General features: G+C 35.5%; 2 protein-coding genes across 2 annotated transcripts; one reads left to right on the forward strand and one right to left on the reverse strand.

Annotated features, from left to right (window-relative positions):
* The first annotated feature begins 676 nt into the window (after nucleotides 1-676).
* Nucleotides 677-1537, forward strand: LOC129898682 (uncharacterized). Its single transcript, XM_055973310.1, has 3 exons — nucleotides 677-823; nucleotides 943-1008; nucleotides 1136-1537. Exons 1-3 carry the CDS (start codon nucleotides 776-778, stop codon nucleotides 1373-1375), a joined length of 354 nt encoding a protein of 117 aa, XP_055829285.1. The 5' UTR covers nucleotides 677-775; the 3' UTR covers nucleotides 1376-1537.
* Nucleotides 1538-1973: 436 nt separating this feature from the next.
* LOC129898681 (uncharacterized) lies at nucleotides 1974-16132 on the reverse strand. Its single transcript, XM_055973309.1, has 10 exons — nucleotides 15813-16132; nucleotides 9250-9376; nucleotides 8491-8577; nucleotides 5627-5712; nucleotides 5276-5488; nucleotides 4423-4589; nucleotides 3336-3494; nucleotides 3169-3249; nucleotides 3017-3071; nucleotides 1974-2508 (listed from the first exon to the last, which is right to left on the reverse strand). Exons 1-10 carry the CDS (start codon nucleotides 15921-15923, stop codon nucleotides 2335-2337), a joined length of 1260 nt encoding a protein of 419 aa, XP_055829284.1. The 5' UTR covers nucleotides 15924-16132; the 3' UTR covers nucleotides 1974-2334.
* Between the last annotated feature and the right edge of the window lie 1201 nt (nucleotides 16133-17333).

The raw sequence follows: 17333 nt of genomic DNA on the forward strand, positions 1-17333 counted from the left end.
AATTAAATTTTAATTTATAATAATTATAAAATAATATATTTTTAAATTATATTATATATTCTTAAATACATATTTCGGGTGATTTTTCTTTTCTTTTAATATAAACATGATTTTTGCCGAACTAACCGTTTATTTTTGAGAGTGTAATTGGTTCGGCATCGTTTCAACTGTCTATACAATTCTTATACGTTTCTGCCAATGCCTCGACAAGTGTCTGACGCGCGTAGAGGACACAGCCATTCGACGTTTTTTTTTTTTTTCTTCAAAAGCTTTGATTGTCCTTATTTGGTTGGTGGCCACCAAACCAAACGGATCATTTATTAGTATTTGACATAGTACGGAGTCGTTTCGTTTCCAAAAAAGTTATATATCGTGAATTTATTAAGAAATGTTATATATTCCCTCCGTTTTTTTTTAATTATTAAAAAATATATTAATCTTGATTTATAACAAGTAAAAATAGAAATCAAATTGAAAAGTATTATATATGATTGTCTCTTTAAAATAGTTATTTTCTTAAAATTAAAATATCCCGTAGAAGCGTTCTTAATGAAACGGAGTAACCCCCTACGTCATTTGCTGAGCAGATTATTGTAGCCTTATGTGCTGCCATGTGTTAGAAAATGCGTGTACTTAGGTCACCATTTGAGGATCCTCAATCTTATAAATTCACACAACATTATTCACCAAATAATATCAAATTCATTCCATCTTTTCTTTACTACATGTAAAGTAATAAAATTCACACCACAAAGAAGGCATTAAAAAAGAGAACATGGCTAGCCACGGTAATGACAACCTTTTTAGCAGTGTCCAAAATCAGGTATCAATAATTAATTACTCTCTCTATATTGATAATTACTAAAGTTTGATGCATATTTGAAGTCCTGTTTTTTCTTCGGCGTCATGATAAGCTACCTCTTTTCCCCATTTTTTTTGTAGATGAGGAGAGATGGCTCAGACGCACCTTCTGATATCCATAACCAGAACCAAGGCTTCATTCAAGAGGTAATTTCTAAATTATAGGTGCAAATTAAGGATTAATTTGTGATATCTATAACTATAAGATTACAAAATCAGTAACTTAAATTAGATCCGTGTGTTGTGTAATGGTTTATTTATTTGGTAATTGAAGACTGGGAATCAAGTGAAGAACATGGCACAAGGAGCAGCAGATATTGGAAAAGGAGCAGCACAAGGTGCAGTAAGCGTGGTTCGTGGAGCTGCCTTGGGTGCTGCTAACATAGCTCAAGGTGCGGCTGATGCTGTCAAGAATACTGTTGGAGGAGCAAGTAATGACAACGCCGCTACCGGCGGTATCCCAAATTACCTTGATGAATACCCCAAACACAATCCAACTAACACCAAGATTTAAGTCTTTTTTTCCTTTTGAAAAATTGGTTTCGTCTTTTTCTTTTAGTACTACTACTACTATTGTTGTAGCCTGTTTTGAGGTGTGGTTAATTTGTTGTTTAGCACACACCATGACCATAGGCCTGTTATTTTATTTTTTTGTTTTATACAAGTCTATTGAGAATTGTTCTTGTTATTAAATTGACAGCTAACAGCTAGCATCCGTGCTGTTTTCTTGGATATAAGAATTTGATAGAAAATTTACTTATATTTTTGTGAATTTTAACAATGAATAAAGTAATAAACAAGAATTAAAATGTCCCAAATCTACACAATTAGTTTCATACGTTTTTTGATAAGTATTTGCATCATGGTTTGTGTAAATAAATCCCAATAAAAGTATTGTCTTGAAACATGAAACTGTTCTGTTCATTTCTGAAGGAAAAAATATTTATATGATAATGGGTGAAATCTTAATATAGATGTATTTGTGAAAAAAATTATTTGACTACATATACAGTCATACACTACATACCCGAGTAAAGTAACTAGTGACAGTACAAATGATTAAGGAAAACAACCGTCAAGGACAGCCATTTATGATAAAGATTGCAAGATTAGAATTAATTCTAAATTATTGGAAAATTGAAAAATGTTATTTAAAGCTGATACTTTTGAAATATTTCAAAAGTTATGTTAATAAATCTTTAAAAAGAAAATACAAATGTAGAATTGCTTTTGAACACGGGTAAAAAAAAGGTGGGGGTAGGGGGAAGATCTCTGAGGTTGTCTACTCGATGTTCTGGTTTGCATTTCATAGTTTTTTGAATTACAATACACCATCTCATTGAGAAATCTGCAACCAAAACTTGGAATCATATTATGCACCAAAAGGGACCAGAATCAGTCACAACAAGGTGAGACAACAAAATGAACCCCTACTATACACTTAGCATAGGTATGATCGATCTTTCTACTTCACTACGATGCTTTTCTGCTCCGGCTACTTGAACCGGACACACTTCTTAACTCGGTTGGACTGTACAAGTCTCTTTGACCCAATGAAGCACTACCTCGACGAGGAGAACTTGTATTTGGTTCCCCTCTTACGGTATCCGTTTCCAAAACCTTGGCTTCTTCACTTAGCATCTTTAGCTGTATCAGCAAAAGCAAATAAAACAATTCAGCCACCAAATAATTCGCGTCCAATCAGCTAATGTGTGAATGCAAGCCAAAGATACAGCGAATAATAATGGCAAGTACAACAACTGGAATAGCCTTTAGTACAAATCTTTTTCCCTTTCAATAGACTTCCTTTAAATGGAAGGCCAACTAGTTATGCAATACTGATCTCGTAAGTAAACCAACTTTTGAGGATTACTTCGCAAAAGTTGTGCGTGCAACTCGAGACTTCCCTAACAAGCAGAGGGGCACACAAGTAAGGGTGGTTGAGCATTCTGACAAGATACCAAGATAGTCCATGACATATTTCACAAAACCAAAGCTAGACAAAAGAAGTTGAAACATCTCAGGAAATCGAAAACATTTGTACATGACAAGAGAATCTAAATATCAACTCCAAGGTCTATTAATTCAATGGAAGGTAAAATCTGAGGAAAGAAGTACAATAGACGAAGATCAGAAGACAAATAAGCATTAATACCCGAATTTCATTCTCTGTCAACTGGTCCTGAAGGGCACTGATGGCAGGACTTAAGCTGCGATACAGAACAAAGTAGTGACCAAAAATAATACAACCACAAAGAAAAACGGAACTGAGTTCTAAAACAGACGTCAAAGAGTGAGCTCATTTACCAATACTCCATTAATTTGCACATAGAAGCCTGATATGTAGATGTGTGATGAATGAAAGTGAGTGGGTGCACTTTTGTTTCCCTGCAGAAAGACGTCCCAAATTATTACAGCAGTTGAAAAGCACATATATGCAAAGCAGGCAATAAACACACGTTAAGTTCGACCACCTCATATTTGTTACAACAGCCTGATTATATGCAGTTCGTTCTTCTTCAAATAATACCCGTTGCAGATCCGTGAATGAGTTCAAAGGTGCATCAAGATTGAGAAGAGACGAGGATGGCAGAACAAGAAGAGGGATTTCCTTTCTGACATATTCTGCACCACTGTCACCAACCAAAAATATTCATAGATTAAGCCCAGCATATATCATGCTTCAGAAGGGTTGAATCAGTAATTTGATTAACAAGCAAATAGCAGAAAACACAGAAATTCTCTGAATCAAAGGGAGACGTGAATTAAACAGCTTGACTTTTCAACTATTCAAGCTCCAGGTGTGCAGGGTACGGGTTACTATCCTCACCACTTCAGCTAACTTTTGGAGTTGAGTGAGACACTTTGTTAACACTAGTCAATGGTGCTAATAATTAAGGATGAGCTGGTAAAAAGTTTTATAAAAATTCAATGATCTACTTCATTTAAGGGTCTCGATACTCGGTTACAGCAAAATCCATTTTTTTTTCCTAGGTAAACAAATTTATTGGTGTAAACTGCACCAAGAAGGTATCAATATGCACAACCGAAAACTCAGTCCTATTATGAGTGCAGACAGTTGAGGGAATCCATCAACCTATCTATGTCGTATACCTTTAGCAATTTACACCAAAGGCCAAAAAGAAAAGTATCTGTATTTTATCATGTGTGTTGGTTCTGTCTTTCCTTCAAACCACCTCAAATTCCTTCATTCCAAATAACCGAAAGCAAAAAGGGCATAGGGGGACTGGCCAAGTAGTAGAACCATACACTTACGACTTCTTTATCTAATTTCCTTCCAGACCATAACCAATCTTCTCCATTTTCACGGCAAGTAGAACACGATTTTGAGAGATAAGATATCTTATTAAAGTAGAAGCAATGTCATGTTAGTTCTTACCAGATTGATTTATTAAACCAATTTTTTCTTTCAAAAAGTGGTATAAACATCTATGGTCCTCCATAACTCACCCCATAGAGAGAATTTCAAAATTGCTTTTTACATAGGCAGAAAAAACAGTTCCAATTATATTAAGTAATCAAATGCATACTCCAATGTACCTCATCTCCAGATTTGATCGATGCATTGCTTCCTGCATACTTTCTGACATGTCCATTGGATCTACATCAATGACTGCATTACTAAGACTGTTGGCGTGAAGGTTTTCTCCAACTCTATTATCAACATTAGCAAAGAAATTGCCCAAGTCCGTAGATCTTGTCCCACCCTAACCAATCAGTTAAGATTATCATGACTAAAGAAGTCCAACGCTAAAAAGAGAGAGGAGTGAAAAAAGTTCAGATCCTCAATTATAAGTTTTAGAAAAACAAGTTGGCATGACAGTTTTCTCCAACTCTGCTATCAGTATTAGCAAGGAAATCCACCATGTACATAGATCATCCCCATCCTAACCAATCAAAACCAACCCATCAACCGATTTTTAATAAAAAATTACTGAACTCAACCTACCTCACACCTTGTCCCCCAGAACTTTAAAAGAAACAAGAATACATAACCAGCAGAAGAGAAAGAATAGGCCATAAAGCCCACAATTTTTCCCTTCACTTATTTCTTCTAGGGAGAAGTGTATGTTCATTACATTGCAGATCCACAAGTAGCTTTGCGTGCCAAAGGCAACTTCATACAGCAACAAATTTGATATACTCACTACAGGATCATGAACTTGAAAGAATTACCAGCACCGGCCATGCATAACACCATGGCCGCTGGAACCAAGGGTTGTAATTCATTGAAAAATCAGTGTGTCTCTATTAAACCTGTATGCCACAATGGCCAGCAGCCTCTCGAATTCCAGTATAACACAATAACTACCATGCTTTATAATTAATTAATTTTCAAATGGTAAGTAACAACTAACATGCTTTATTTAAATTGTGAAACCACTAAACATACCTTAGAAGCTAAAGCAGCAGATCTTGAATCACCAGTATCTTGTTCAAGATTCTCAATTTTTGAACCAGCTCGAGATGTGTCTGCGGAACTTAAAGACGATTCAAGGTCTATTACAGAATTTTTATGTACAGGGGAAAGAGAAATAGGCCTCAACATGTGATTCTGCTGCTTTCCATCCAAGGACTGAAATGCAATAACTTGGATTCTCCCGACCTGAAATATTAGCAAATAGTTTGTAGGCATGCACTGGCCAAGACATTATGCTCGTGGTGATCGACAGTTTTTTAACATGCACCGGCCAAGACATTATACTGGTCCTGATCTACTTGATACCAAACAATCTTACACTACCTTCTGTGCATCTTCACTAAAACATGAAAAGATCAACCCAATAAACCCAGCATCCAGAAGTTGATACATGGCTTGAGTGCGGACATCTGCATGATTTTCCATAACATGTTATGATTTTCATGGACTGAGAAAAAGGCAACTAGTGAAAACACAGGTATCAAGCTGAGAAGAGAATAAACTTATGACCGGAATTAACCCAAAATAACCTCCAGAAAGCATGTCGTCTCTATAAATTACAGGAGACCAAACTATCAATGAACCACAGAAATACAATCAGATGAAACTTGGGAGAATGCAAAAGGATTTAAAAGAAGGGCATCCAAGTGCACTAAAAGTAGGCGTTTGGACACAAAAATTGTGAAATTTGAAAAAAAAAAATATTTGTTTTCAAATTGAAAATGGTATTTGGAAATTGGAGGTGTGGTTGAACATGAATACAACTTGGAATAGTTTTTTAATTTTGTGAGTGATTTGGAGGGAAAATTGTGACAACAGTTTTGGAGTTTCTCAAATTCCAGAAAATTGTAACAATTCTATGTCCAAACAGTTTTTCGGAAAAAAGTGAAAATTATCCATGGACAAACAAGCACTTACCCACTATAAGTGGGGTTCGTGCAGGACCAAATTGGTTCTATTGTATGTGGTCCTACCCTGCATTTCAGCTTTCTGTATAACCACCTATTCTAGAGAAAGTTAATGTTATCTTTGTACGCGGTCCTACCCTGCATTTCAGTTTTCTGTATAACCACCTATTCAATAGAAAGTTAATGTTATCTTTGTTCAGTTTAGGTCTTAGTCAAGGTTTTGTCTAATCTATAGGTCTTATTCAATATTCCAAACTCATAGAAGAACGCTAACTTTTAGAGGAACAGACGATTGCCATGCAGTCTAGCAGCCAGACAGTTTATGAGAAGCCAATTCTGCACAAGGGAAAATTAAAAGATAAACCAAACAAATCAATCACCAAAATGAGTTGCTTTGGTATTTTGGAACATACATCTACTTAGCTCGCATATGGATTTTGAATGGTAAAATTTTCCATCTAAACCTTCACTTGACCAGCAGACATAACCTAATTGAATGAGAAAATAGCCAAATGTCCCCCCAATTTATTACCGGATTCTTAACAACACGCTTATACTTCACTGGGGTCCTATTACCCTCCCCCCCCCGAATTATTTAAATTGAAATTATTACCTCCTTAAATAGTCACAACCACATTTATGTAGATCAGTGAAATCCACGCGTCTGGCACGTGTAATTTTTTATTGTATTAGTCTGTTTTTCTTTGTTTTTTTCTTTTTCTTTTATCTTCTTTCTCTTCCTCTTCTTTTTTTTCTATCCTAATACCTACTGGAGAGTTTTTTTTCCCTTCTTTTCTTCTTCTTCCTCTTCTTTCCTTAAATCCCTAAGCACATCCATATGCCAAAAGTTTCTTCTTTTGTTTTCATTTCCTTTTTTTTCTAATTTATCAAATCTAAAATTATAATTGAATTTATGTTTATGCAAGAAGAATAGGTGCATAAATGATGGGGTTCACTGTCAATTTGATTGATCTGAAAAAAATAAGTTTTGCTGGTTAAGATCTTTTATGGTGAGGATATTTTCAGAAACTTTTTAGAGATCTCCATCATTATTAAGTTGTTTCAATAAATTTCATGAACTGAAAAGTTTGTTACAGTAGCTTCAAAGTGGTGTTTCAATGGTGTTTTAATGGCTAATAGTATATTTTGAAAATGGGTGTAAAGTAATCTTACTTGATAGTTCCTAATTGTGGAGAGTGGGAGAGGAATTTCTATTTACGGTTTGTGGTGTGTCGATTGATGTAGTGATGGTGGTGGATTCAAGATGGTGAATGGTGGTGAAATTTAATGGCTGTCATGGATGCTCTAATAAGTTGCTATGAAGAAGAAAGGAAATTAGAAATGAGATAGAAACAAATAAGAAAAAAATTGAAAAACATATATTTATGAAAAGAATATTAAAAAGAAAGTTTTAATATTTATTTTTGGTCTTCACTCTCTCAAAGAGAATGAAATACACTCACTTTGCAATATAAGCATTTAGGGAGGTAGTAATTTCGATTTTAAATAATTTGGGGGGTAATAGAACCCCCATGAAATATAAGTGTGCAGTTGAGAATCCCGTAATAGATTGGAGGGCATTTGGCTATTTTCTCTAATTAAATAGATGGATAATGAAACATATGGAAAAAAGAAATCAATTTTATGATGGGAGGGATGGAGGCAAAAACAGTCATACAAGCAAGCACAAAACTCTAGTTGTAGCAGAAAGTAAAGGTGGACATTACTGGGAAAGAAAGAGAAAACTTGGAATCAGAAGGGAAGAAAAGACACTCAGTGGACATTTCAGGGATTTCATTTTGTAGCTAATTAATTTGAATTGTGTAGGTATTGTATTATAAGCACAGAAATAGAAACCTGGCCCCATCTGAAGATTACAAGTTTTGAAACCCTTCTGTACAAAAACAAAAAGACTGGTAAAACAAAACGCTTCTGTATATATGTGGCTAATTTGTGTTTCTAGTCTATTGTAAGGTTCAAGTATTCAAACGTTGGTTTTACTACATATTCTTAATTGAATTAGCTTTTTTTTTAAGTGCTAGTCTAGCTTTATTTATGTCACATTTATCTCCAGCGAGTTAATTTTTATTATGTTCTATGCAACCCAAAGATCAAGTATTATGTTTAAAATTCAAAATTCCAAATACCAAAACAAATTCTATGATGGGTCTAGTATAAAAAAATACTAACATTCAGGCAGAAAGACCATCTTTGGTTACTCAAATGTAATGGGACTAATATATTAACCATAAGGTGCTCATAGAGGCACTTAATACCTACCAACATGGGAAGGGAGCACCGTAATGTGGGGATGTGAATGGTACCAGCCAATCACTCTTGTTGTTCTTCCTGTTGCCAGGGTCATTCTGTGCTAAAAAAGTTAAAGTAACAAATCCAGACTATAATTTTCCGGATGAAACTGCATAATCACAACCATCCAATCATATCCATTTGAATACATCAAACAACGAACCCAACCAACAACTTAAGTTGTATGAAACCATAGGTCGAACGGGAGCAAAGATCTCTTTTCGCCAACTGCTATCGAAGCCAGGAAAGCCGTAGCAAATCATAAAACATGGTCAAGTCAAGCTCTACATATACTAGAAACGTGTCATGCACTCTGCATATAATAAAAGGTTTGCAAAGATAATCCTAAGAAGACATGATACCACGGAAGTAATTTGACATGTGCCCCAAATTCATCAGAAGGAAAAGGAATCAAGTTTTACTGAAAATTCGACATGTTGATATTAGGAAGAAAACATTTACAGAAACAAAGGAAGAACCCATTGCATGAGGTGTCATTCAATTGCTTCATGTTATGAAGAAAAAAGATTGAAGTTCATAAACACTAAAATAGTTTCTCATTTGGCAGCAAATTTACCAAAAGCGATCTTTGAAGCAATTAGAAGAAAAACAAGCTATACAAAGAAGTTATTTTATCAGTCACTCTATGATACTGCTCTATGTTGCAACTTTTAGAGGGGCAAGGGCAGTGAAAAAAATTCACTAATTGTGCACGGATCAAAAAGGATATCTCAGCCTTGACTGATGCAGCAGTTAGCTGCTCAGGATTGGTCTCAACACGATCCTTCCTCCTGTCACAACGTGGCTGTGGCAGTGCTCCCCATATAAGTGCAGTCACACTACCATTTTTTGACTGCTGCGAATTGCAACAGCACAAATATTACTTTTGCACGTGGAAATGGTTTAGTAGGAAAGCCATCATCAATAGCATGTAACTCAAGGAAAGAAATCATATGATTTTTATTCTTTTTCTTGATCAATAAGGAAAACTAAAATGTATACAGAAAGTTTAGCAAGAAAACGTCTAAACAATAACATGACAAGCAAAAATCAGAGTCTGTTACATGCTACTGGGACACGTCATGCAAGGACGAGGTTAAATATGGACCGTCAAATATGCACCTGCATATCTACCAAAATAGCTGGAGTAATAAATATGTCTTTGACTTACTAAGATATTTTTCTTACCTGGTCAGCGAAGAACACTCAAAATACATATTACACTGAATGCTTTGCAAGCAAATGCCTGAACTGTAACCTGACAAACCAAATTCAAAGTCTAAACGCTTCCCAGGAAGGCTGCAGAAGGACAAATGAATATCAACTGCCAATGATGCACATGCGCATATACCAAGATAGCTACTTCCTCCATCCCAATTAAAGTGTCTTACTTTCCTTTTTGGTCCGTCACAAAAAGATTTCTCTTTCTATATTTAGTAAGTTTTCCAATTCCAACATCCTACATGACAAGTTTAACACCACAAGATTTAAAAGACTACACATATCTTTAATTGTTTTTTGAAACTGGTAAAGGTGCATTCCTCAGCATTGAGGACGTAATGGACACCATAAAAAAGTGTTAGATTAAAAAAAAAAAGAGAAAAGAAGATACTTACATAGATCTTAATAAATCTACAAAATGATCTATATCCTCTAAGCCTACTTCTTTGCACCAAAAGTAGAAATATATTATACAATTCCATTTTAACTTTCTCAATGGAATTGGGTCCATCTTCAAAACACCTCTCATTTCTCACTCCAAACTGTCCATCAGATGCATTGTGGTATGATCCTCCACCACTTCTTTTGACTTTTGTTGCCTCCTCTTTTCATCCAGCAGCTAAGCAAATCTGCATTATGCTCAGGCATATACCAACCTGTCTTTGTTATGTTGAGAAATAACGACCAAAGTTGTCTAGTAAAAGTGCAGTGTAAAAACATATGGCTATTTGTTTCATCTGTCTCATTGCATGAGAAGCACCTCGAAACTATGATGGCCCTCCATTTCTTCAAAACTTCTTGTGTCATGCATGTTTTTTAAACCACCAACCAAGTAAAGCATTTTACCTTGGTTGGAGCTGGCACTCTTCCATAAGTTTCTCCATATTTTTGGTTGCCCTCTATATTGTACCCTTCCTTCCATTCTATAAACCATTTTAACAAAGAATTGCCCATCAATATTGTGTTTCCATCTTAATGTATCTGGTTCAGTAGTAGTGCCACTGAAATCATCAATCCTAGTTGGCAGATTAGCCATTCTATCAAATTCCCGGTCATTTAGCAATCTCCTAAAGGATAAGTTCCAGCCCGTGCAATCCGAGTATCATAAATGGTCCCATCTGGGTTGTTCGTTAGAATAAACAGGTCTGACAAAATCTCCATTAATGGACTTTGCTCCTTCCAAGCATTCTTTTCCCATCTCCAAACTATCTTCTGCAAGTTCCTTTCCATATTGGGCCACAAGGCTCTAATGGTCTTCCAGAGTCCAACCCCGTAAGTATCAGTGGTCACATTGGTACACCATGGGTTGAGTTCACCAAACTTGTGTCTAATCACCTCACTTCATAATGCATGTTCCTCCATATTGTATCTCTAGAGCCATTCCATCAATAAGCTATTGTTCTGTACTCTCAGATTTATGATGCCCAAACCACCTTGCTTTCTCTACTCTGCATTGTTGTTTTGTCTGGAAACTGACTAAATTGTATCCTTCGCCCTCTTTACCCCCATGCCACAAGAAATCTCTTCTAAATATGTTTAGCTTTTTCATAGCTTTTGGAAGGAAGGGGAAATAAAGACATTACATATGTAGGAAGTGCATCAAGTAAGGAGTTGATAAGTATGAGCCTCCTCTCCCAGTGATATGAACAATGTCTTCCACCTAGCCAGCCTCTTCTCTGCTTTCTCTATAATTCCATCCCAAATTTCACTTCTTTGTCTTCACTGCCCAGAGGCATACCAAGGTATCCATTTTCTCTTCTTTCCACCCTTTTACAATCAACAATACATTATTGTATATGTATAAACCAAAGGAAATTAGAATTTTCCCCTGACATTTTACATGTTACGCTTTGGTTGCCATTTTCTACCATTTCCCCTTTCCAAACTCTCTTGTCCTATAAGATAACCCCCCCCCCCCAGCTACCATATGCCTCCAAATGTATCTCTCATCCATCTATTATCTCATATACTATGTATGAATCTATCTATATTTCCCCCAGCTTTGTTTCTACCAAAATATACACATTTGCACCCCATAGATTAATCAAATTCCTAACCACCCCCTATTTCTTTCCTCATTTAGTCCTCTCACATTCCAAGACACAATCTTTATCCTCATCTTTGCATAATTGTTAGTCATCTCCCACTGGTTCTTGGTTCACCATCCTTGAATTTCATATCAACCATTAGATTCCTGAGCTTTCTGGAAATGTGTTATTGCTATTTGAGGATTTTCCTTTTCATGTGTGTCTCTCTAAGTATCTCTTTTGATCTAGCTTCATGCACAAAGCATAAGCCTCTGATTCACATCCCTTGATAGCTGCTCCAAAGGCTTTCCCTAATTTGATCACATTAAGCTGTATCCAGATTGTAGCTCTTGCCTTTATCATCTCTTCCGTAAGATTTTCTTCTATGCTCAATGGTTCTGATTCTTTGTATGTGACCAACTGATTCTCGCAAGTTTCCAGAAAGGAAGAATCAACCCTGCTTATACAATAACTATTTGTCTCCCCTTCAATAGTTATGCCATCTCCTTCTTGAGTCATTCCTCTACCTGAGCCTCCTCAATTCTCTGATTTCTGATTTTTGGTTCATCTTCTTCTTCCATTTGCATGTTTTCCCAGTTCCCAGTCCATTATCAAGTGCTTGGAAGGATGTTTTGTGTCTGCCGAATCTGAGTTAATGAAATCAAAAAAAGGCTCAGTGAAAATAGTAGTTTTGGGATTGCTAGAAATGCCCAATTGTTGTGTGAGATGGGCTTGTGCTTTATTAGATATAAAGTGTGCTCAGGGGCTCCACTTCCACTAGCCATGCAACAATTGTCCTTTTCTAGTACCCATTCCTTGTAAACCTCGATGTCCGAGGTTTTCTTTGTTGCTGGACCTTTTCCTCTTTCTAACACAGTCTCTGTATTCTAGCAACATAAGTATGTCACTATCAACTCGATCTGCTCTCTTCTCCACCTCCATCGATCTATAAGCCGACGATGACTCCACCCATACCGCCAATGAGTATACAAGGCCATCATCGACGATCTCTATCTTCAACGGGATCTTCTCCTTTGGTCTCTAAGAGCCCGTTTGGATTGGCTTTAAGTTGGTCAAAATCAACTTAAAGCCCCTTTTTAGCTTTTGGACGTGTTTGCCTAATGCTGACTTTAAGTCATAAAGTTCTTAAAGTCAGTCAAAAATGAAAAGTTAGGATTCCTAACTTTTTTTTTCCAAAGTGCTTAAAGTCATTTTCTTTGACCATGGAAATTACTTTTATATCCCTTGTATTTTAACTAAATTCCCAAACTATCTTTTTTTATTCTTTTAACCCTAAAATTCACATCATAAGCACTTTTATCCAAACACTCAACTGCTTATTTATAAAAATAACTTTCAGCACTTCAAAGTTCTAAAAGCACTTCATACATAAAAGTTACTTTTTTTAAGCCAATCCAAACGGGCTCTAACTCTGATTCTTGCCCATCTCAGATGATTTTTGAATTAGGTTTGCTCTTCAGTTTCCAGCCACCACCCACATTCATCACCTATCTTTCCCATCACCTTGTTGTGACAATGGTAGCCCTTAAACCCTAATCCAAAACCAATCAAACCTTGTTTCATCTAGGAAGGCTCCTATCTTCGGAGACCACCATTCCAGCTATAAGGCCAGACCTTGTCTCTTCCAACCACCTATGATAACATGTACAGTCATCCTTCTAGTCTGAAATTCGAAGAGGAAGAGGAAGTCATTCATGTCGTACACCTGAATATTATGAGCTCCCTTCCACGTTTGTTAGGCCCATACGTGCACATAATTGGCGCATCTCATTCTCCATGAAATCTGCCGACAAGACATTTGCGTAACGGGTTGTTGTCATCTACATTTGAAGTCGCCATCAGCATCGAGTTCTCCTAGTTACGAGCCCGTTTGGATGGGCTTTAAGTTGGTCAAAACCAACTTAAAGCCCCTTTTTAGCTTTTGGACGTGTTTGCCTATGCTAACTTTAAGCCATAAAGTTCTTAAAGTCGGTCAAAAATGAAAAGTTAGGATTCCTAACTTTTTTTTCTAGGTGCTTAAAGTCATTTTCTTTGACCATATAAATTACTTTTATATCCCTTATATTTTAACTAAATTCCCAAACTACCCTTTTTATTCTTTTAACCCTAAAATTCACATCATTTTCCTCATTTAAGCACTTTTATCCAAACACTCAACTGCTTATTTATAAAAATAACTTTCAGCACTTCAAAGTTCTAAAAGCACTTCATACATAAAAGTTACTTTTTTTAAGCCCATCCAAACGGGCTCGTACTCTCCACCCACTCAAACCATATCTCTAAAGCAGATAATCTATAAGATCATAAGACTTTCCCCCGCCTAAAATACAACATGTTCTCCATGTTCTAAATGCTACCTGAAAGAAAAAGCAAGAAAAGGAAGAGATTCTGATCATCAGAGAACCACCGAAGAAGGAGCTCTAGACACCTAGAATGGATCTCTAGAAGCCACCTAGGGAAAAGTGCAGGGAAAAATGTTTGGGGGCATTTCTTGTTGACTAAGCGTTTATCTTTTATTTAAGACCACAAGATTCAAAAATCTTTCTTTATTTCTTAAACTGAGTGTCGAGTCAAATTAAGACACTTAAAAATTGGGACAGAGGGAGTATTAAACATGACTTTGGTTTATTAGAGACACCAACATATTGTTTTAGCCGAATAGAAACAAAATCCTTTTCATCCGCACGTAAAGAAATGATCTCCCATAAACACATGTTTTTTTTTAAACTGGTAACCTTACTCTATATATACATAGACCACAGGTATACTACAACCAACCCATAAACACATGTATTTCCCACGATTATTAGACACATGTACTTCCCAAACACATCTACTTCCCACAATTATTAGGAAATTAACCTTTTTTTATAACGGTGAATCCAACCTAGCTTGCGTACCTCAATTAATCTAACTTAGATGGAGAAAAATCACCTAGATTATTTTGTTTTTGTTGGGATTTGAACCCTGTCTCTATGGTAACTTCCAACTTTATTAACCATTAGGCTATACCCTTAGTTTATACAGTTGACATTCTTTTGATCAAAATATTATGAAGCATAGATATTGCAAGTTTAGTCAGGAAAAGATCTTGAAAATCTTTTCTCTCAAGGCAATATTTAAAATTAAAAGGACTGTGCTGCAATATCAAAAATCAAGATAATATGCATTAGCTTGTTAAGACGCAGTTCAGAACCTCTTCACCTTTTATAGAATAAAAAAATGGCAGTTCAACACCACCACCCCTGCCTCAATCAGCTCTGTTTATCAAACTGAACATATATTCATATCAATCAATCAATTACTCAGTTCCAAACTAGTTAAGGTAGTGAAGCCAGACATACAGATCCTCTGTATCATTCCACCCAAGCACGGATATTGGGTAACTCTTGTCAAACATTAATCATAATTGGAATTTAACAAAAAGTCAACTTCTCCAGACAGAGGGTTTTTTTCCTTTTCCAGAAACTCTTTTTACCATTTGCAGATATGGCATCCAATCTTGAATTCCAATAAATTTAACAAAAAGTACAAAACGCATTTAGCAAATATCAACAATAGCTGAAACTTAAGGAATGTTATATCCAACAGTAACATAAAGTACTGTCTTTAAGCAATAATATCAATTTCTCAAAGAAACAAAAGCTTGTGAGGAACTCTTTTACCATTTCCAAACACAGCATCCAATAATTAAAGATTATTTTAGAAAATGTCAGACAAAACAAATCCCATTTAGCAAACATCGACAAAAGAAGGAATTAACAAGCTCCCAATCCAACATTGACTAAAGTTACTGACATTTAGGCAATCACACAAATTTGACCACCATTTGCAAAAACTGCGTCCAATGATTCAATAATTCGAAGAAATTTCACCAAACTTTTATACCCAATATTGACATGAAGTTAGTGTCCTTATTCAACAATTACAGCTACGCGGAAGATAGATAGGGTTTCTAACAACCAAAACCCTAAAAAGTAAAACTTCCTTCAGAAAAAATGAAAAAAAAATTAAAACAAAAACCTGAGTATCACCGAGGAGAAGGCCCATTATCTCTTCAGTTTCTGTAGACAATGCATGACTGAGGCATGTTAACCAGACTTCTTCCGTCATTTTCACACTCGTCAGAGCCATATTCTCTTTTCTGAATCAGCAGATGAATTTCCTATTTAATTTTTGAGTATTTTTTCTTCACCTTTTCGACGAACACGGAAGTGAATCCGAAGTCTGCTACGACTGAGGAGAACGGAACGGCGGAAGAAAAAAGAAGACAGATGAAAGTACAGATCGGAGTTTCGGACTGTGTGAAGAGTAAATTGTGTTTTTCGTCCTTAGAGTTTTGTATATGTTTACATTTTGTCCTTATTGTTTTAAGTGTTTTAGAACGATCCTCCATCTTTTAAAGTGGTTATTATCTCTATCCCTATATTTTCAGTCTACAAGATTTTCATGTGATTGAAGGAGAAATTTTAACTAATCGGTAAAATTGTTGTCATGGCATCAGAGACAGACGTATCTTAAGGCAAGAAGTGTCATCCGACACTGTTTTATCAAATTTTAGAGTGTATATATATATATATAAAATCTGAAAAATTAAAATATGTGTACATATACGACGTACCAGACGATACCGTTCAACACAAAATGTTCCATTGTTTTTTAGTTAAGTGTATAACTTATATTACATTCGATCAGAATTCGAACCTCCAGACACTTCCCCCAAAGGATTAAACAAAAACCTATCTACCAAGTTTCACTTTTATATAAAAATGATACACATAAAATTTATTTAATCTATTTTAAGGTGGATTAGTCAAGCTAAATTTTAATCACTAAGTGTGATTGTTTTTCTTATTTTACAATACTTAATGTTTTTGAATGATTAAGATCTATAATAAAGTCTTAACATAACCAAGATGTCTATTTAAAAAAGTCTACAAAGATAACATTTCATCATTATTCCATCTATTTTCACCCACCACCCACAATCACCATTTCAGTCGTAACTACCACCACCGATCGCCACCACCACTTACTATCCACGATCATTATCCTCAGTCCAACCACAAACATCATTGTCTTCAATCAACAAAATCAATCATTATCACCATTAGTCATCATTTACAATCGTCACCACCACTCATTATTACATCTACTGATCACTATCGATAATTACCACCATTAGTCAACATCATATATCGATAACCATTATCATCACCATTAGTTATCAGTATCATTCAACTATTAATTATCAGTTGCCACCAACAACAATCACAAGATATTGTCAAGCATGAAATAGAGTAATAAATTTGTCATGTTAATAATTAATATATAAGAATTAGGGTTGCTTATTAGACGGATAAATTAGCTTAACGATTGTCATATCGATTGCTAAATGTACTATTTCGAGAATTAATCAATAACACCTGTGAGTCAGTGCTCTTGGGTAAAAGTGTAAGTATAAAACTTTTAATTGGTTAACTACTTATTAAATAAGAAAATTGAACCCATCCTACATTGATAAATCGTTACTTATAAAAAAAT

This window comes from Solanum dulcamara, chromosome 8 (genome assembly GCF_947179165.1).
Source record: "Solanum dulcamara chromosome 8, daSolDulc1.2, whole genome shotgun sequence".
In the NCBI taxonomy this organism is placed as follows: domain Eukaryota; kingdom Viridiplantae; phylum Streptophyta; class Magnoliopsida; order Solanales; family Solanaceae; genus Solanum; species Solanum dulcamara.

Bases quoted from the DNA above. Each gene is read 5' to 3' on its own strand.
- LOC129898682 (XM_055973310.1), top strand. From the start codon at position 776: ATGGCTAGCCACGGTAATGACAACCTTTTTAGCAGTGTCCAAAATCAG. The intron at 824-942 runs GTATCAATAATT...TTTTTTTTGTAG, and splicing joins TTAGCAGTGTCCAAAATCAG to ATGAGGAGAGATGGCTCAGA. The intron at 1,009-1,135 runs GTAATTTCTAAA...TGGTAATTGAAG, and splicing joins ACCAAGGCTTCATTCAAGAG to ACTGGGAATCAAGTGAAGAA.
- LOC129898681 (XM_055973309.1), bottom strand. From the start codon at position 15,923: ATGGCTCTGACGAGTGTGAAAATGACGGAAGAAGTCTGGTTAACATGC. The intron at 5,713-8,490 runs GTAGGTATTAAG...AAAATCATGCAG, and splicing joins GGTGCTCCCTTCCCATGTTG to ATGTCCGCACTCAAGCCATG. The intron at 3,495-4,422 runs GTACATTGGAGT...GGTTGGTGACAG, and splicing joins CGATCAAATCTGGAGATGAG to TGGTGCAGAATATGTCAGAA.